We start from the raw sequence: 21,002 nt of genomic DNA, 5'->3' as shown, positions 1-21,002 counted from the left end.
GTAGATGACAATGAACACCCTGAAACCCGACACTGACAGAAGACAGTAGATGACAATAAACACCCTGACACTGACAGAAGACAGTAGATAACAATGAACACCCTGACACCTGACACTGACAGAAGACAGTAGATAACAATGAACACCCTGACACTGACAGAAGACAGTAGATAACAATGAACACTCTGACACTGACAGAAGACAGTAGATGACAATGAACACCCTGACACTGACAGTAGATGACAATGAACACCCTGACACTGACAGAAGACAGTACATGACAATGAACACCCTGACACCTGACACTGACAGAAGACAGTAGATAACAATGAACACCCTGACACTGACAGAAGACAGTAGATAACAATGAACACCCTGACACTGACAGAAGACAGTAGATAACAATGAACACCCTGACACTGACAGAAGACAGTAGATGACAATGAACACCCTGACACTGACAGGAAGACAGTAGATGACAATGAACACCCTGACACTGACAGGAGACAGTAGATGACAATGAACACCCTGACACTGACAGGAAGACAGTAGATGACAATGAACACCCTGACACTGACAGAAGACAGTAGATGACAATGAACACCCTGACACTGACAGAAGACAGTAGATGACAATGAACATCCTGAAACCCGGCACTGACAGGAGACAGTAGCTGACAATGAACACCCTGACACTGACAGTAGATGATAATGAACACCCTGACACTGACAGTAGATAACAATGAACACCCTGACACTGACAGTAGATGACAATGAACACCCTGACACTGACAGTAGATGACAATGAACACCCTGACACTGACAGTAGCTGACAATGAACATCCTGACACTGACAGGAGACGACAATGAACACCCTGACACTGACAGAAGACAGTAGATGACAATGAACATCCTGAAACCCGGCACTGACAGGAGACAGTAGCTGACAATGAACACCCTGACACCCGGCACTGACAGAAGACAGTAGATGACAATGAACACCCTGACACTGACAGAAGACAGTAGATGACAATGATCACCCTGACACCCGGCACTGACAGGAGACAGTAGATGACAATGAACATCCTGACACCCAGCACTGACAGAAGACAGTAGCTGACAATGAACACCCTGACACTGACAGAAGACAGTAGATGACAATGAACACCCTGACACTGACAGAAGACAGTAGATGACAATGAACACCCTGACACCCGGCACTGACAGGAGACAGTAGCTGACAATGAACACCCTGACACTGACAGGAGACAGTAGATGACAATGAACACCCTGACACTGACAGTAGCTGACAATGAACACCCTGACACTGACAGAAGACAGTAGATGACAATGAACACCTTGACACTGACAGTAGATGACAATGAACACCCTGACACCCGGCACTGACAGAAGACAGTAGATGACAATGAACACCCTGACACTGACAGGAGACAGTAGATGACAATGAACACCCTGACACTGACAGTAGATGACAAAGAACACCGTGACACTGACAGGAGACAGTAGATGACAATGAACACCCTGACACCCGGCACTGACAGGAGACAGTAGATGACAATGAACACCCTGACACTGACAGTAGATGACAATGAACACCCTGACACTGACAGGAGACAGTAGATGACAATGAACACCCTGACACTGACAGTAGACAGTAGATGACAAAGAACACCCTGACACTGACAGGAGACAGTAGATGACAATGAACACCCTGACACCCGGCACTGACAGAAGACAGTAGCTGACAATGAACACCCTGACACTGACAGTAGCTGACAATGAACACCCTGACACTGACAGAAGACAGTAGCTGACAATGAACACCCTGACACTGACAGTAGATGACAATGAACACCCTGACACTGACAGTAGATGACAATGAACACCCTGACACCCGGCACTGACAGAAGCATGTATCACATGAGAGAAAACTGTTATAAATGGAAAGTGGAGAAAATATAAAATAAATTTTACTTTGTTTACTCATTATTTATTGAAAAATATGCAGTTTTAGTAGAAATCAATCAAAGGGGAAAAATTACAACCCCTGCAAGTTTCGAACACATGATTTACAGATCAATTGTCACGTTAATTCACTAACTTTAAGCTAAATTGACAGGAATCTATTTTTTTTTCATTTACGGTTATAAAGGAAGTTGCTCATCATCCTGAAATTGTTACCTGTAACTCAAAACTTCACCCCCAATTCATTATCAGTACAAGAGTGTCCTGGTGATGCATGTATTGATAGTGGAACCACCTGACATTGTTTATCAGCACCACCTGAATGTCCTAGTATGCATATGTTGATAGGAGAACCACCTGAATGTCCTAGTATACATCTATTGATAGTAAAACCACCTGACATTGTTTATCAGCACCACCTGAATGTCTTAGTATATTTGTATTGATAGTAGAACCATCCAACATTGTTTATCAGCACCACCTGAGTGTCCTAGTATGCATATGTTGATAGTAGAACCACCTGAATGTCCTAGTATACATGTATTGATAGTAGAACCACCTGACATACATCATGTCCACCTGATAGTTCGAGTAATTAAAAATAGAACATGGCCAGCAAACTGCAAGGTATCGCACATAAATTACACTTATGCTGCCCACGTCTGACCTATATAAATCAGGCAACTTCTCTTTCATGCGGCACTGAAAATAATCAAAGGACTGAAAATGTGAACTGCCGACACAGTAATAACTGACTGCAATTTGTATTCATGATTAAATTCTGTCTGCTGTAGATTATTGAAGTTAAATAAAGTATGATTGTTAGAACCATCTAATTTACTAAACAACTGGTCATTAGGTCCGATTACTCCATTTACCTGATCAAAACATAGGATTCAAGGCAGGTGTGACCGGTCAACAGGAAATGCTTACTCCTCCTAGATACCTGATCTCACTTCTGGTGTGTCCAGGGGTCCATGTCTGCCCTACTCTTAATTATTTTTCATTCTTTGTGAAAATTATATGATTGATAACTGTTATCTTAACTTCTTCATTAAACACAAGAATTTATGGTGTCCAGATGCATATGTCACAGGCAAATGTATAGGACTTCGGAGTAGACATAAAAAATGGAATGATTGAAATCAGATACAATATCAAAGTCTGAAACATTAATCTAAATACAACAGGGTTATGATATAAAATTACATAACTAGCTTATGTATTGTTGTAACCTTGGCCAATGTCATATAAAGTTTGTAGTGTACTGAGCAAAAAATTGTTTGTCTTCTTTCAAGAAATGTGCTTGTATTTCGCCTTTCGTTTGGGCCAAACTTTCATTCTCGAATCCCCAAGTTTAATCTCCACTAAATTTGGCAGCTCCCATCAATTTCCAAAATTGTTATGTGCAATAGATAGAAGCTAAAGGGCCAGTCAAATATAGTGTAAAAAAAGGCTTCATCTAGAACCACATTGTGTACATTTGTACGCATTAGGTTTACTGGACATGAAAGCTAGAAATAGGTATGTTTGTTTTGTGAATTTCAATAATCTCATTACTTTGTAGTGAAACTTTTCTTGTATTGACGAAAATAATGTCTTCATACATTTTTGTTTACTACAGCTAGCATTTAGACCAAAATGTAAGAAGAACAACAATCTGTTGATTGGTCAATTGTATCACATGATTTTCCTTACTATTGTATAAATCATTAAGACTGATATGAGGGTCGGCAGAATGTAAACATAGATTAAAGCCCTGGTATGCAATTTTCATGGTGCAATGTATATTATAATGCTTGGATAAAATTATACTTATATTTTTATTCAAAATAAAATTCAACAATTTCAAAATACAAAGCAAGTCTATAAATATATTACTTGGCACTTACAACACATTGTATCCTGTCAATATGTTACCAATTACATATACATGATAACATTTTCCTGTAATATACAATGTACATTCACAAGTTGTTAATCTTGTCCAAAATATATAAAACAAATTTTTATTTGAATCATAGTAAACAGAGCTATTAAATAAACTTAAATTGTCAAACAGAAATTATAGTATGTTTTAACATACATGTCAATAACTTAATAAATGAAAATCATTGAAGAACAAACTGTAAGGATCATGGCCACTAGAATTTTTTGTAATAAGAATATAAAAGGTACATCATCAGGAACAGAGAGATGACCTTCCCAAAAGCAGTGATGAGGAATAAGTCTGCGACAGACAGCATACTCAGATACCGATACACTCTGAATGACACCTCGTCATGTGGATTGAAATTCCCTGGCCCAGACCACTCCTTGGGGTCGTCATATGCCTGTTGTCTGTTCTCATTCCAATGTTGGTGTGTGTTGGTGCTGGACTGACTTTTGTTTTTCCTGGCCCATTCTTCGTAAATCTCCTGATGTCTTTTGTAAAACCTCTGCATGACTTCCTGTTCAGACATGTGCTCTGTGCTGTGACTACTAAGAGAAATGTTTCAGAAACATGTATATGCCTCTGGTGGTGAAAAACTTAAAAGGGTTATACACATGTATCATTTAATTGATAGTAGTGCCAAAACAATTCAAAACAAGAGGCCCATGGGCCACATCGCTCACCTGAGTCACCTTGGTCCATATCAGAAGATTTTCCATATCTATTTGCATGTAAAACCGTAGTCCCTATTATGGCCCCAAACCTACCCTTGGAGGCCATGGTTTTTGCAAACTTGAATCTACACTATGTCAGAAAGCTTTCATGTAAATATGAACTTCTTTGGCCCAATGGTTCTTGAGAAGAAGATTTTTAAAGATTTTCCCTATATATTTGTATGTAAAACTTTGATCCCCTATTGTGGCCCCATCCTACTCCAGGGGGGCATGATTTCAACAAACCTGAATCTGCACTATATCAGAAAGCTTTCATATAAATCTCAGCTTTTCTGGCTTAGTGGTTCTGGGAAGAAGATTTTTAAAGATTTTTCCTATATATTTGTATGTAAAACTTTGACCCCCTATTGTGGTCCCATCCGACCCCCGGGGGGCCATGATCTTAGCAATTTATAATCTGCACTATATCAGGAAGTTTTCATATAAATCTCAGCTTTTCTGGCTCAGTGGTTCTTGAGAAGTTGATTTTAAAAGATTTTTCCTATAAATTTGTATGTAAAACTTTGATGCCCCCCTTGAGGCCCCATTCAATCCCCGGGGTCCATGATTTTAACGAATTTGAATCTGCACTATATAAAAAAAAAACCCAAAAAAAAAACCGAAAAAAACCCCCCAAAAAAAACAAACTTTGACCCCCTATTGTGGCCCCATCCGACCCCCGGGGGCCATGATTTTAATAATTTAGAATCTGCATTATATAAGGAAGCTTTCATATAAATCTCAGTTATTCTGGCTCAGTGGTTCTTGAGAAGAAGATTTTTAAAGATTTTCCCTATATATTTGTATGTAAAACTTTGATCCCCTATTGTGGCCCCATCCGACCCCCGGGGGCCATGATTTTAACAATTTAGAATTTGCATTATATAAGGAAGCTTTCATATAAATCTCAGCTTTTCTGGCTCAGTGGTTCTTGAGAAGAAGATTTTTAAAGATTTTCCCTATATATTTGTATGTAAAACTTTGACCCCCTATTGTGGCCCCATCCGACCCCCGGGGGCCGTGATTTTAACAATTTAGAATCTTCATTATATAAGGAAGCTTTCATATAAATCTCAGCTTTTCTGGCTCAGTGGTTCTTGAGAAGAAGATTTTTAAAGATTTTCCCTATATATTTGTATGTAAAACTTTGATCCCCTATTGTGGCCCCATCTGACCCCCGGGGGCCATGATTTTAACAATTTACAATCTGCACTACCTAATAAAGTTTATCTATAAATTTCATCTTTTCTGGCCCAGTGGTTCTTGAGAAGAAGATTTTTTAATGACCCTACCCTATTTTTACCTTTTCTTGATTATCTCCCCTTGGAAGGTGGCCTGGCCCTTTATTTTAACAATTTAGAATTCCCTTTACCTAAGGATGTTTTGTGCCAACTTTGGTTGAAATTGGCCCAGTGGTTGTTGAGAAGAAGTTGAAAATGTGAAAAGTTTACAGACGGACGGACAGACAGACGGACGCCGGAATACGGGTGATCAGAAAAGCTCACTTGAGCTTTCAGCTCAGGTGAGCTAACAATAGGCCCTTCGATCTCGGGGGCATAAAAATGTGTTCTTAAAACTTCAATGCCCTTAAAAGTGCATATACTGACAAAGACTTTACGTAATAAACGATATCACTAATTTGGACCCACCCTAAAGTCAAAACCCCGGAGTTGCTGTATCAGTAAACTTCAAAAAGTCGATCCTTCAAATGATAAAGACAATAATCACTGTAATAATTTTGTTTCAATTCAGTATCAATAGCACTAAAGAAGATGTTATTTAAGTGTTTTACACATATCAAGTCTGGCCCCGCCCTGGGGACAGAACCTCTACCCCGGGGATCGTGAAATTTACAAGTTTGTTATAGAGACCCTCCTGCTCTACATCATTATGCATTTAGTTTTTCTTTTACATGTGCAGTAGTAGAGAAGAATTTTTTTTGAAATTTACAATTTATATCCCCCTTGTCCCAAATATGCTTCATACCACATCTGAAAAGAATTGGAATGGTAGTTATCAAAAAGAAGTTAAAAATGTTAAATTAATGTTAACGCACGATGGACGACGCATGTCGGATACAGACCAGTTGCAATAGGTCACCTGAGCTATTAACAGAATATCTGAAAATACGCCTGCCTTTGGTCTTTGCATGGGAGAGGACTTTGCAAGCTCAATCTGCTTTATCCATGTTTACTACAGTACTGTGTCATATATTTATGAACAAACGTAAATTACGTCATTCTTGATCTTACTTACGTGGTATATGTTTGTTTGACATTTGCCCTTGAATGCAGCTCCTTGTACATCTGCACATCATAACTTGCTCTCTCCTTAGGGTCACTCAGTATATTGTAAGCATCTTGAAGTTGGATAAATTTTTGCTGTGCTTGAGGGTCACTTGGATTAGCATCTGGGTGCAACTGAAATTTCAATGCAGCTATGAGGCCTATAGTCAAATGAAGATTTTTCTTTAACAAGGGAATATATCAGATAAAAACATTTATATAAATGTACATGTATTATGCTGGTCAGTAATATCACATGTACATGCAATACTACATGTATACTATAAGTTTCAAAATCATGACAATTACACAGTCTTTGTGAATTTCTTTACCATGTTTACTAAATACTTACTTTTTTACAGAGACAAATATATGCCTGTTTGATTTCTTTTGTGTTGGCTTGTCTTCCTATTCCCAAAGTATCATAATGCGTGGCTGGTGTTGAGACTGACAATCTGCACCTGGTCAGTAAGTGTACAAGTACTCTTAACACATCACCTTGGTCATTGTATCTCAGGTCAAGGTAATTCAAATTGATTCCCCACATGATATATATAGTTATATTTTATGTTGTTTTGTTGGTCATTATTTTCAAGGTCAACTTCACCAGTACTTGACTACTTGGAAGTATCATAAATTAATGGAAGTTGACTAAGAAAACATGAAAAGCAATTCAAACGGATTGTGGGTTTTTTCTCCATAAATGTGGTAATTCAATTTTTACCTTTGAATCCAATTCTTCCTTGATGATGCGATTGGACCTTTCACAGTATATTTTAACCAGACAAGATACATATCTCTGTTCCTTGAGGCATTTTACCTTTCTGAAATACAAAGTGAACAATCAACACTTTCCATATGAATTCTTATTGTATTTCAGTGATGAATTTAGCACTTTCAGAAGGATGCATGAATTTAGCACTTTCAGAAGGATGCATGAATTTCAGATTGGGAATATTGTCCAATGAATGCACAAGCAAAAATAGGGATCACTGTAGTGTACTATTTTGGCTCCGTGTCGTCCTTAACAGATATAAAACATGCTTAAAAAATCTATCAGTGTACGTTACGTCATTGGTTCTCAACTTCTCATTAAAACAAACCCAAATTTAAAAAAAATAGATAGAAGCAAATTTAAAAGATCAAGAGAAGTAGAATTATTGTATTTTTCATAAATAGAAAGTTCAGCAAGATTAACGGCTAGGTTGTGAGAAAGGAGTTGATGTCAGTCTACAACGATGCATGTACCAAATTTATTTTGTATACAATATATACTAGGCCTGACTGTGTTTCACCACCTGCACCTGGATTTCTAAATTCTATTGGCATTAATTCAGGTGCCTGTGGTTTAACATATCACATTCGCAAAGATATAAAGGGTTAGGTAAATAAACGGATATTTCGTTACAAGCACTACGGTATATCTTTTATGACATATAATTCCATGGGAACTTTCACTAAGTTCAGTATTTTCTTACCGTACTCTTAAGTATCAATTCTAACCGGAAGTACAAAAGCGATCAATAATCTTAAAATGTCTATATGAAGTAAAGGGAAGCGTTATAATTCCGGAAATCAACAATTCCGAATGCAGATGAAATATTTCAAAATTTTGAACCAGTCCTAATGGTTATTCCGGTTACCTTACCTTTTCATACTACATACAGAATTATATACGCAGATCATCTCTGTGTTCAGGTTTAGACTGCCCTCAAACTTCCGCCAGAGGTCGTTTGCACACAAGTGCGGAGACGCAGAGGACTATGGGTAGTATGAGACTGCCCTGTGCAACCAACACAAAATGTAAAGATTTGTGATCTATTAGTTAGCGGCCATTGCGATGTTATACTTCATGTAAATCTCTATATCAGCTGTTACTATGAGTATATAAGTCACACATGCAGGCACACGAATCCCATTTATAAATGAAACAATTTTGACGTTTTGTCAATGAGGTATGCACATGCAAGCTTGCAGATCATAAAAGTGAGTTGTGGTTTAAAAAATAAAACCATAGGCATATGAAATTTTAATCAATTATAAATTAATTAAAAAATGCACTTATTTCATTAATAACATGGTTTGTAGTTGATTCAATATGACATGTACAATGTACGTGGTCAATAAATTCCATATATTGCAATGGGTTGATATTACATGTGATTGTTACATATTCAAACAAGAAATTAATATTCAGTATCAAACTGTTAAATCTCTCTCTCTTTTTTTTTTTTTTTTTATACATGCAACAAGTTTTATTAATTTTCATACATTCAAATGCTGTTTGAGAAAGGCAGTTCAGGTAAGAAAGATGAATATTTAAGTAACGGAAAAGATGCACATTGTATCTATCACAACTTACTGATAATTTCTGATATTTGTGATGAAGCCAGGGGCAGATCCAGGAATTGCGGTTAGGGGGAGCGCAACTTTATGAGGCAGGGGATCTGGGAGCTGCCTTGTTGCCCATCGACTGTGGGTCCAGGGTGAAGTCATGGTGGAGGCACCTGGGGGCGAAGTCCCTAGAAACTTCTGGATTTTACAGATTTTATAGGATTTGAAATATGTCTTCTATGAAGTCATTTTTACAATTTTCTGTCATTTTTAATATTAAGGTGAAATTAATGAAATGATGTAAATCTTAAGGGTTTTGGAAAAAAATGTCACTCAGAGTTCTCCAAATAAAAGTAATTCAATAAATCAAAAGATTTTGTAATTTCTCTGCGAGTGGAAGAAATTATTGCTTCTTTTATCGTTTACATTTTTCTAAACAAGAGACCACAATTTACCTTGAATTAAATTTTTTAAGGGGGTGAGCGCCGGCTGCGCTCCCTCAAATCTGCCATTGGAAGCTGACAAATAAAACATACAATTTGTGTTTACTAACCAAGTAATCTGAAGGGAAGTGACATAATTATGTGCAAATCAAAACTGAAAAATCCAAGAAAACTAATATGATGTGTTGTAGATCTATACTAGAATTACGAGTACTTTGTATGAATGGATTTTGTAAATTTTTGCCAACAACAACACAGAACAGATATATTTTCATAGATATACATGTATTTAAAATCATGACAAATGAAACACATTTTATATTGTACTGAAAACATGACAATACTAAATAATTTGGAACATAAATCCCAATCTTTCATGGTAATGGATGTTGCTGTATTCACAAGTTCTTAAAAGGAATACAGTTTCAATAAAATCCAGAATCATACTTTTCAACTGATTCAGATAAAATCAATTTAAGATTTTTTGTGTCATGAGACTGCACAATACACCCTGTTCTTTATTTCCGATCCTTCTTATGAATAACATCACATTTACTGTACTATACAACCGTTATAAAAGCTGTCACTTAACGGTTATTTTGGCTGCGTTTTTGTCTGACACTGTGTACTCGTCCCACTTTTTCTCCGGATCATATGGTTCCCATCTACTTGCTGGAAATATGTGCTTGTTCCGCTCATACCAAGATCTTAAACACACCTTCCCGGCATGCGATTCGTCTTTTTCCACAGAGGCATCACTAACCAATCTCACATCATCGTGAACATCGAAACTGAACAGAGGGCCACTTTTACCTCGAGCCTTGGTGACAATGAAATCATAAAACGTGTAATGGTGGGCGATAATCAAATCCTCTTTCACATACATTAATTGGTCGACAGAGACAACTTTCAGGTCGTTAAATTCTCGTCGCAAACTCTCCAGACATTTTTGTAAGAACTGTTGAATGCTGTTGCCCTTCTTCATTCGTGCCTGTCGCCTGTGACCCGAGCCGTCCCAGTAACTGTACGTGATGTCGATTTCCTCATTCTTCATCCTCTCCTGTCTCTTTTCCCACTCCTGGCGAAGTTGCTCCCTAACAACAACAAAAAATTAATAATTATACAACACAACTATAATAAATACATTTACTATTGATGACATTGAATAATTGACTTTATTCTATATTATAAATACATCACAAAAAGGAAAGGAGAGCACTGCCAAATGGGAAATTTCCCTTGCAAAATATAAAGCTGAAAAATCACAAGGGTTTTTGCCTGTTTGCATAATAACTATTGTATTCATTTACTGTATGTTGCCTTCATCTATAACCTTTTGACACAAGAGAGAGAGAGAGAGAGAGAGAGAGAGAGAGAGAGAGAGAGAGAGAGAGAGTGTGTGTGTGTGTGTGTGTCATGTTTTAAGTAAATAGTCTTTGATCTACATTTGATTGATGTACCTGAGTTTGTTTTCCTCTTCCTCTCTGTCTCGGTCTGGAAGGAAGCTCGTATCAACATCTGGATTTTTACCTGTCAACATTCACATTTTGGTTAAAAAACTTCATATATACTAGTATGTAGTAATTATATCAAGACCTTAATATGAGATGTTCTGGATTAACATTTCAAATGTTCTAGTTTGCTTTATTTAACATATCATCTCTACAAACAACAACTTTAATGAATCAAAATTGTTTACTTACCAAGTCTTCTTTTCTTTCCTGTTTCTTCGACTTCCTCTTCATCGGACTCTTCAATGTCTTCCTCTTCATCTGGGTCAAAAGAGAGACTAGCAATCTGAAAAGTGTAAAGTATATTGAATGTTTCTTACATAAAATTCCCAATTTTCAAATGTATATTCCTATTATCATTATTTTACTTTTTAATGAATAAAGATTCTTTTCTATGTTATTAGACCCTTTCTGTTAAGCTAAACCCACCAACTATCATCCATCACCAGTGTTCACTAACAAAATACTAACACAACATTTTATCACCGGTGTTCACTAACAAAATACTAACACAACATTTTATCACCGGTGTTCACTAACAAAATACTAACACAACATTTTATCATCAGTGTTCACTAACAAAATACTAACACAACATTTCATCCCCAGTGTTCACTAACAAAATACTAACACAACATTTTATCATCAGTGTTCACTAACAAAATACTAATACAGCATTTCACCACCAGTGTTCACTAACAAAATACTAACACAACATTTTATCATCAGTGTTCACTAACAAAATACTAACACAACATTTTATCACCGGTGTTCACTAACAAAATACTAACACAGCATTTCATCCCCAGTGTTCACTAACAAAATACTAACACAACATATTATCACCGGTGTTCACTAACAAAATACTAACACAGCATTTCATCCCCAGTGTTCACTAACAAAATACTAACACAACATTTTATCATCAGTGTTCACTAACAAAATACTAACACAACATTTTATCATCAGTGTTCACTAACAAAATACTAACACAACATTTTATCATCAGTGTTCACTAACAAAATACTAACACAACATTTTATCATCAGTGTTCACTAACAAAATACTAACACAACATTTTATCATCAGTGTTCTCTAACAAAATACTAATACAACATTTCACCACCAGTGTTCACTAACAAAATACTAACACAACATTTTATCATCAGTGTTCACTAACAAAATACTAACACAACATTTTATCACCGGTGTTCACTAACAAAATACTAACACAACATTTTATCATCGATATTCACTAACAAAATACTAACACAACAATTCATCATCAGTGTTCACTAACACAACATTTTATCACCAGTGTTCACTAACAAAACACTAATACAACATCTAATCATCAGTGTTCACTAACAAAATACTAATACAACATCTAATCATCAGTGTTCACTAACAAAATACTAATACAACATCTAATCACCGGTGTTCACTAACAAAATACTAACACAACATTTCACCACCAGTGTTCACTAGCAAAATACTAACACAACATTTCACCACCAGTGTTCACTAACAAAATACTAATACAACATCTAATCACCGGTGTTCACTAACAAAATACTAACACAACATCTAATCACCGGTGTTCACTAACAAAATACTAATACAGCATTTCATTATCAGTGTTCACTAACAAAATACTAACACAACATTTTATCACCAGTGTTCACTAACAAAATACTAACACAACATCTAATCACCGGTGTTCACTAACAAAATACTAATACAGCATTTCATTATCAGTGTTCACTAACAAAATACTAACACAACATTCATCATCAGTGTTCACTAACAAAATACTAACACAACATCTAATCACCGGTGTTCACTAACAAAATACTAACACAACATTCATCATCAGTGTTCACTAACAAAATACTAACACAACATTCATCATCAGTATTCACTAACAAAATACTAACACAACATTCATCATCAGTATTCACTAACAAAATACTAACACAACATTCATCATCAGTGTTCACTAACAAAATACTATCACAACATTCATCATCAGTGTTCACTAACAAAATACTAACACAACATCTAATCACCGGTGTTCACTAACAAAATACTAACACAACATTCATCATCAGTGTTCACTAACAAAATACTAACACAACATTCATCATCAGTATTCACTAACAAAATACTAACACAACATTCATCATCAGTGTTCACTAACAAAATACTATCACAACATTCATCATCAGTGTTCACTAACAAAATATTAACACAACATTCATCACCGGTGTTCACTAACAAAATACTAACACAACATTTTATCACCAGTGTTCACTAACAAAATACTAACACAACATTTTATCACCGGTGTTCACTAACAAAATATTAACACAACATTTTATCACCAGTGTTCACTAACAAAATACTAACACAACAATTCATCATCGATATTCACTAACAAAATACTAACACAGCATTTCATCACCAGTGTTTACTAACAAAATACTAACACAGCAATTCATCGCCGGTGTTCACTAACAAAATACTAACACAGCAATTCATCGCCGGTGTTCACTAACAAAATACTAACACAACAATTCATCACCAGTATTCACTAGCAAAATACTAACACAGCAATTCATCACTGGTGTCCACTAACAAAATACTAACACAACATTCATCACCGGTGTTCACTAACAAAATACTAACACAGCATTTCATCATCAGAGTACACTAACAAAATACTAACACAACATTTCATCATCAATATTCACTAACAAAATACTAACACAGCAATGCCAAAGCAATCAACCATCATTCACCAGCACAATTCACTGATGGTAATTTTTCTCTGAGAACCCACCTTTTGTTGTTCTTTCTTCTTTTTTCTCTGTCTTTCTTTCTCTATGAGTCTCGCTTCTGCGTCTTTCTTGGCTAACTGTGACTGTCTCTTTTTAATTACGTCCTCCTGTTTTGCTTTCATTTCATCCAGTGTTACAAGACCTGGTAAAATTGTTTTTGTATCTCATAATTTATCAATCCCAATTATGCAATCATTAAAGCTAGTATTAATTGCATGGATTTAAATATCATAGGTGGATAAACATTGTTTAATTTAATTTGAAAGAACCTTCTTCTTGCAAATTGAAATTTTTGCATTAAGTTTAATATATACATTAGGTTGTTGAGAGTATAACATTTGTTTAACTTTCAAGCAAATACTATTGTCTTCATGCATCCCTTCAGTAAGTCCTTGAATAGTGTAGTTTCAATAGCGTATTCTGATATCAGCTGATTAATGTATATTTCAGTGCACTTGTAAGTATGAATTAGTGTAGTTTCAATAGCGTATTCTGATATCAGCTGATTAATGTATATTTCAGTGCACTCGTAAGTATGAATTAGAGACCCATGTTCCATATCAGAAAGCTGAGCAATGAATCTCATAAAACATTGGACCCTTCACTACAAAACCAGACCCTCACTAGGGTGAAACACTTAGTGAACGGCCATTATTTGAATGAAGTTGTACACCAAATTTTAATCAACTCTTGCTGTAAAGTTGACATTCATAAAACCAATCTCTCACAGAAATTCCAGTGATGGTCAACCTTTAGGTTTTATGTAATTTTGTCGACATAAAATACACAAAAACCGGACCAAATATTACCTCCATGGTAGAGGTAAAAAGAGAGGCATCGTCTCATTATGTCATTTTTTGGTTCAATGGTTCTAGAGAAGTAAAAGTTTTAATTGACCTCAACTTTTTTCATCAGTTCTATAAATGAAGGAAACATGAAAACTTGTAACAATTGAAAGCTGTAAATGAAATTTTAATGGGAAGCAAAAGAGTGCAAAAAGGAATGGATGTGTTAGGTATGTATACCTAGTATATTAAATGTTTTTGTGAGATTTCCGATTGAAGTCTGTCTTGCTAGGGAAGTGGATGAAAACCCTGGCTTTTGGAATATATATAAGTTAAGAGGCCTCACCTATTGTGTTGGACTTGAGCTGTTGCTCCACTGCATCATAATGAGAAGCAAACTTGTTCTGGATGCTTCCGATCTTCAGTTCCTCTTCTATTTTGCGTTTTCTGGTTTCAATCTCTTCCTGCTCTTTCTGACGTTTCTTCAACAGAATTTGGGCTCTTCCACCCTCCGATGCTGCACCCTTGTAATGCGCCATCCTTCTTTAAGTCCTCAAAGGGGAATCACGTTAACTTTTATACAGCTCTGAATAATAACAATGCATGTATTTTATCATTGGAAGAAACACAATAACTGTACAATAATTGGCAAAGGCCCATGATATTGATTAATAAATGACATTTGAAAGTGGACATAAGAATATGTCAAGTATAATGTTACATTAATATTGATTTTTATTCCTGTGAAGATTTTTCACATCTCGGATCAAACTTAAATGAAAGAAGAAAATTCTCTCATCATGCACATTCAAGGATTTTCAAATGCAAGAAAACTCCAACTTTAGAGCAATTCTTCGAAATGTGTGACTTCATAGAAACTTACCTCAACTAACATGACAAGTCACCCAACTACTGTTTGGTCTACTCAAACAAACATTAAAAAATTATTATATACTATTGTACCAACTTGACCAGGTAGTTATGTTTTGACATTGTCTGGCTTTTAAATGTCTACCTCAGTCCTGGAGCTCATTGTCACTATCATTTTCTTGAGGAGTTTTCAAAGTAGCACAAAGTCAATCTTTATGCTAACACAAAAAAGTTTGTTTAACACTATAATTGTATGACATATCGAGATTTGATAACCCATAGGATGCCTTGAAAATGTTAAATTTAAAGCTCATCTGACATTGTAAATAGACACAGCAGTCAGAAACTAACAAGGAAGTCTGTTATATTTCTTTCAGATCCTCTGTCTTAATTTACCCATGGTACACCACTTGTGTTTTTCACCCGATTGACTTAAGTACTGCACATACCTGATTGTACAATGTATAAGGCACATGTATTGATGATGGGTAAGACATGAAATGTTGTACCTAAACTACCTAATATTTTTATTAAAAGTGAAATAGGAAACACACATATATTTATTTTGGCCTAACTAGTGATGTTTTAAAGACTGCCAGAGAAGTGCTCTCACTTTTCATTGTTTTTCTTGCAAATCAGTAAACGCTACCCGTGATATTCCTTTCTATAAATATCACCTGAAGAAATGAAGGACAACCAGCAGTGAATAAAATCATTATACTCAATTTTTTGAATTACATTTTCTATACCAATATATTTTGTTTTTATTTTACTGTGTTTGGTAGAATAATATTAAATATATTTGAAAATAAAAATTATGATTAAATTCACTGCATTTTTGTTACATCTTGCATAGCCCTGCATTCAGAAATACATAAGAGAACATCAAACGATATGAGCTATGTTCATTGCATGCTGAGATTGTTGTAAAACTTGTTTAATCACAGTGAAGTAATTAAATAAAATGTCTCAAAAATAATCATTGCAATTTAAACTACATTTCTTTCTTTGTGGTGACACAAATGAAAAACTGTAAAATCAATAAAGAACTATAGGTTTATTTTGTATAATTTTACCCACTTTAAAAGAGGTGTTCATAGGCAGGAATGGGATCAATTACATTGAAAATGTAAATAAGTAATTTCAATACGCAACTTCCGAGATATCAGCTCTTCTGCGATGGAGGTATGTTCAGTGTTTTATTGAATGCTTCGGTGGGTACAAGATGTATACATGTATTATAGACTAGCTATGTAAATACGAATAAAAGTCATGAAAGTGTAAATTTTTATTATATTAGCCATTGGTATACATTAAACTGACCATATCAAGAATAGTATTTGTTTGAATTAGGCCATTGAATTAAATATGAAATTATTTATATCAGGCCTCAACCGTGCGCAGTTTTTTGTGCGCCGTAAATCGAAGGTTTTTATAAGGGGTGGATCTGTAGCTCTGTCCGTCACACTATTTTTTCAGAGAGCTACAGTTCTGCAGCTAATCTCGCTAAAGAGGGACAATTGCGTTTTTGTATCTCCAGGGTTTGACACTAAGGCACGTCCGACCGACTGAGTCTACTAAATGATAGGTCCGGTTGGGTAAAATGTCGATTTACTAGTCTGACTGGTCGTGTTAAAAAAATAAACAAGAAACTTTACTTTAAACCAGAAGATATTTTATTCTCAACTAGAAAAATAACTGCAAAGAGTTTGAGAGCAATTTTGAACTGTATGGTGACATAATCTCTATCTTTAGTTCTAATAAATAAGTCGTAGTCGGAAGTGATGTTTTACGACATCTACTCAATGTTAACAGTTAATGTGTGTGTAAAGTTATGTTTCGGATAAATAGATATAAATTGAATTCATTTTTATTTTTAAAAAAACCAGTTTAATTGAATTAAATATTCATAAGAAAGTGTTTATCAAATTAATAAATTACGTCGTAAACAGCCATTTTTCGTTGTTGAAATATGTGCGGAAATGTCTCTATATTCAAATACGACTTTTCGTTCTCAAGGAAAGATGTCCCAAGAGAAAAAAAAAAGGAAAAGGTTGGGAAGAAACAAAGTAGGGCTTATGAAGTAGAAATAAAAAAGAAAGGTTGAAATTATTTTCTAAATGGACTAAAGAATTTCCGTGACGGTAGAATTTAAAGAAACAGAAAATGTGTTTGAAAATAAAAGCATCAAATTGAATGATGAGATTAAAGATTTGTTTGAGACAATTCAATACGTTTTAGTTCAAACTTAGCGTTTGTAATTTGAATGAAGTATTTAGATATATATGGAGAATCTATCAGTCTATCACAGTATATTGCCACGAAACATATAAAGGTCAGTCATTGGATTGGTCAATCTCTAAGTACAAATAAATTACCTCACTTGGTTAGTGCATTCGATCTATATAAGATATTTCCTAGATTTTTAAAGTAATTCAAATGCAATGCATTGACTTGAGTCTGAGAACCTTCACAAAACAATACAATATCGTAACTGGAAGTCTGTCAATGTTTGTAATATTAAAATACAGTACGGCCCATGTAAATCCGTAAAAAAACAAAACAAAACCGAAAGCGAAAGTTGAAAATACAGACTAACTGTGGGCATATCGTAATGGGATCTTTTTTTTCAAAGCAAGACGTTGACCAGGAACTCAAAAAGCAGCTTTCTGATCTCAAAACCCTTATCTCGGAGATTGACACCGGACAGGTATATCGCCATGATTAAGGTAGGCCCGGTCCATTGTGGGCCGGGACGACCATTTCACATTTGCTTCAATAGAACTGAGCCTGTGTGTACAGGTGTTTGTTTCATTTAGACATTTAGTTGATTTAATGAAACGATATCGTCAAAAATTATTTATTTTGAGCATAAAATTTACACCATGTTGACATCTTTTCGCTGACTTACAACAAATACCATGGTTTTATGATAAAGTTTTATGATAACCAGATCGACAATCAGTTTATTGACTCTGGCGATAACTGGCGATAAGCTACAAATTATTACAAGTCATCAGGTTGATTTATCTACATCCAAGACGGGTAAAATATGTCGTACTATGGAACGCTGTTACTGCCTTAAGTTAAAGTGTAAATCAGCCTTCCCAGCAGGCACTTCAACGTTGAATCAACATTGAAACAACGTCACTCTCTAACGTGGAATCAACGTTGAATTTTGGTTTCATATGAAAGGTGAAGCAACGTCACATATCAACGTTGTTTCAACGTCAGATATCAACGTTGCTCAGTAACGCAAATATATCTTTATTTGTATGTGGAAATAATGAAAAATGAATGTTGTCAAAAAAAGACCCCCATCCCCCGAATTCTATGTATGTACATGTAGTGCCTGCCTGGTATCTTTTCATTCTCCATGCCTTATAGTCGTTTTAATAAACATTCCTTGGAAAGTGTACAAGTTTTGGAGATAAGACCAGCAAAAAGAAAAAGGGGCAATAAAACCACATGGTGTCATCATTCGCATCCTCATGCACGGACAGAGCAGCCATCGCTTATCTTTACATGTAACTGCGCTTCCCCTAAATTGTCGATTTTCTCGGCATGAATTTTGTATGTTAGGCTTTGTCCATGAAAAGAATCCAACATCGATGACAAAGGGGTAATAAATCATTTACTCAGCTGAGGCGCAATCCTATCTAAATGTAGGCCTATAAAGACCCTATGCGTCTTGCGAAAACTACTTGGATTTGATGCGTTTATAAGCTTAACAAATCATCGCAAATAAAAAACACACACAAAAAACCCCTCAAAACCACCACACACACACAACTGGTGTCATCAATTCCATCCCTTTATTTCGTCCCCAAACACTTTGTTCGCATCCCCTCGCCTTAGCACTGAGCATATAGGTCTATAGGTGCAGATGGAGTATATACATGTACATATAATTTAGCATTAACAAGTAGGCCTAACAGTATGTACTATTTCATGGTAAATTTTATATAAAGTTTGGAAATATAAAGAACTGTTAATTACCTTAAATATATCCTCGATCACTGCTTGACTGCTAATTAATGATATCACAATTCTTTCTTTCTTTCTCCAACACGTTTCTTGCACCTTTTCTCTTCAGCCGCCAAACTTTGCGCATGCGCACGTTTAAAAATCTCAGCACCCAGAAGGGATTACATGATTTCGTGAACATACGGAAATATTTAGGGCCGGCAGCAGTATTCTTTTTCGTTTCATTGTTATAAGAAATTAATAATTTGTTATAAACAGATTCATATGATTTGTTGTGTAAAATAATATATATAATCATTAATCTGAATTATAACAAATTATCAATTTGGAATATAACAAATCATCATGCAATTTGTTACAACAAATTATCAATCTGTTATAAAACAAATCAATTATTCATAAATTTGAAGCCCTTCACCGGTATTGGTGACATCTCCATTTGAATGAAATATCCTCCCGTTAAACAATACAAAATCAATCATATATAGGCCTTATATATAACACATTATCAATTTGTTATCTCAATGCTAACTTGTTGTAACAGATAATCAATTTGTTATTTCAAATTATCAATGAATGTGTTTATAACAAATCATCAATTTGTAATTTGATTAATTATTTAGATATTTCAAATTATCAATTCGCTATAACAAATTATTAAATATTGTTATTTCAAATTAGTAACAAGCGGCCCAAAGACCTTAACGGTCATTTGAGCATTAGTTGAAAGTATCGCTATGAAATGGATACTAATTTTCCTGGTTGCATATCTACGCAAAATTCTATTTTTATTATATTAATCTAGCTTTTGCAGTTACAATGTTAGGACATTTTTTTTTGCTTATTCCCTGAAATAAATTCAAACATTAATTTGATCTGAATAACAGTGATTGATAAATTCTTCAAAGGGTATTGATAACAAAATAACTAACACACATCAGAATCAGTTCACCAAGTCCTATTCTGATCAGCATTTCAGATTATTGTTATTATTACTCCTTTACATGTATTTATACACATGATATTCGTCATATATTTCCGATTAAGCAAATCAAAACTAGACACACACATTGAGAGAAAAGACATATTCATTTATATGAATATTTGTAATATAAATACCGAGAATTCAATATAAATATGTTATAAACGAAGAAATTTTAAGATCATTTGATAAAGTAGTAAAACAAACAGATATTGTGATACTCGGACCTATACATGCGTGTTTAATTTAATAGTTTATTATCATTTCTTTTCACGATGAATGCAATACCACTGAGCCATGCAATACTCGTGTACGATAGTTTGAAATCGAACGA

General features: G+C 35.0%; 3 protein-coding genes across 10 annotated transcripts in view; 1 reads left to right on the top strand and 2 right to left on the bottom strand.

The window, feature by feature from the left end:
• Nucleotides 1-3,789: 3,789 nt before the first annotated feature.
• LOC125652276 (uncharacterized) lies at nucleotides 3,790-8,460 on the bottom strand. 4 transcript variants are annotated; one of them, XM_048881331.2, is made up of 5 exons: nucleotides 8,395-8,460; nucleotides 7,641-7,740; nucleotides 7,269-7,377; nucleotides 6,888-7,051; nucleotides 3,790-4,466 (listed from the first exon to the last, which is right to left on the bottom strand). In XM_048881331.2, exons 2-5 carry the CDS (start codon nucleotides 7,709-7,711, stop codon nucleotides 4,130-4,132), a joined length of 681 nt encoding a protein of 226 aa, XP_048737288.1. In that variant the 5' UTR covers nucleotides 7,712-7,740; nucleotides 8,395-8,460; the 3' UTR covers nucleotides 3,790-4,129. The 4 variants fall into 4 exon arrangements, with proteins under 4 accessions (XP_048737288.1, XP_048737289.1, XP_056023032.1 ...); XM_048881332.2 differs by having other exon boundaries at nucleotides 3,790-4,463; nucleotides 8,395-8,440; XM_056167057.1 differs by having other exon boundaries at nucleotides 8,325-8,401.
• Nucleotides 8,461-9,961: 1,501 nt separating this feature from the next.
• On the bottom strand, nucleotides 9,962-20,149 carry LOC125652269 (protein FAM50A-like). 2 transcript variants are annotated; one of them, XM_056167047.1, is made up of 6 exons: nucleotides 19,699-20,149; nucleotides 15,176-15,415; nucleotides 14,047-14,186; nucleotides 11,397-11,490; nucleotides 11,154-11,223; nucleotides 9,962-10,787 (listed from the first exon to the last, which is right to left on the bottom strand). In XM_056167047.1, the coding sequence occupies exons 2-6, from the start codon at nucleotides 15,366-15,368 to the stop codon at nucleotides 10,277-10,279; spliced, it is 1,008 nt and encodes a 335-aa protein (XP_056023022.1). In that variant the 5' UTR covers nucleotides 15,369-15,415; nucleotides 19,699-20,149; the 3' UTR covers nucleotides 9,962-10,276. The 2 variants fall into 2 exon arrangements, with proteins under 2 accessions (XP_056023022.1, XP_056023021.1); XM_056167046.1 differs by lacking the exon at nucleotides 19,699-20,149 and adding an exon at nucleotides 18,078-18,221.
• Nucleotides 18,246-21,002, top strand: part of LOC125652271 (uncharacterized) — a 47,966-nt gene continuing 45,209 nt past the window's right edge. Inside the window, exon 1 of one of the 4 annotated variants that reach the window (XM_056167050.1) lies at nucleotides 18,246-18,409. In XM_056167050.1, the coding sequence (XP_056023025.1) occupies nucleotides 18,314-18,409 (96 nt within the window). In that variant the 5' untranslated portion in view covers nucleotides 18,246-18,313. Of the gene's footprint in view, nucleotides 18,429-21,002 lie in introns of all 4 variants that reach the window. The other 3 variants (XM_056167049.1, XM_056167052.1, XM_056167051.1) reach the window with 3 other exon arrangements.

This window comes from Ostrea edulis, chromosome 5 (assembly GCF_947568905.1).
Source record: "Ostrea edulis chromosome 5, xbOstEdul1.1, whole genome shotgun sequence".
In the NCBI taxonomy this organism is placed as follows: Eukaryota; Metazoa; Mollusca; class Bivalvia; order Ostreida; family Ostreidae; genus Ostrea; species Ostrea edulis.
The sequence above is the reverse complement of the archived record's forward strand: the minus strand, read 5'-3'. Positions and strand labels throughout refer to the sequence as shown.

What these genes read in the sequence shown, in the direction of transcription:
- LOC125652276 (XM_048881331.2), bottom strand. Translation starts at nt 7,711, where the DNA reads ATGTATCTTGTCTGGTTAAAATATACTGTGAAAGGTCCAATCGCATCA. An exon ending in AGGAAGAATTGGATTCAAAG is followed by an intron (nt 7,378 to 7,640) that starts GTAAAAATTGAA and finishes CTTACTGACCAG; the next exon opens with GTGCAGATTGTCAGTCTCAA. An exon ending in GTCAAACAAACATATACCAC is followed by an intron (nt 4,467 to 6,887) that starts GTAAGTAAGATC and finishes CATTTCTCTTAG; the next exon opens with TAGTCACAGCACAGAGCACA.
- LOC125652269 (XM_056167047.1), bottom strand. Translation starts at nt 15,368, where the DNA reads ATGGCGCATTACAAGGGTGCAGCATCGGAGGGTGGAAGAGCCCAAATT. An exon ending in AGGAAAGAAAAGAAGACTTG is followed by an intron (nt 11,224 to 11,396) that starts GTAAGTAAACAA and finishes GAATGTTGACAG; the next exon opens with GTAAAAATCCAGATGTTGAT. An exon ending in GAAGAGGAAAACAAACTCAG is followed by an intron (nt 10,788 to 11,153) that starts GTACATCAATCA and finishes TGTTGTTGTTAG; the next exon opens with GGAGCAACTTCGCCAGGAGT.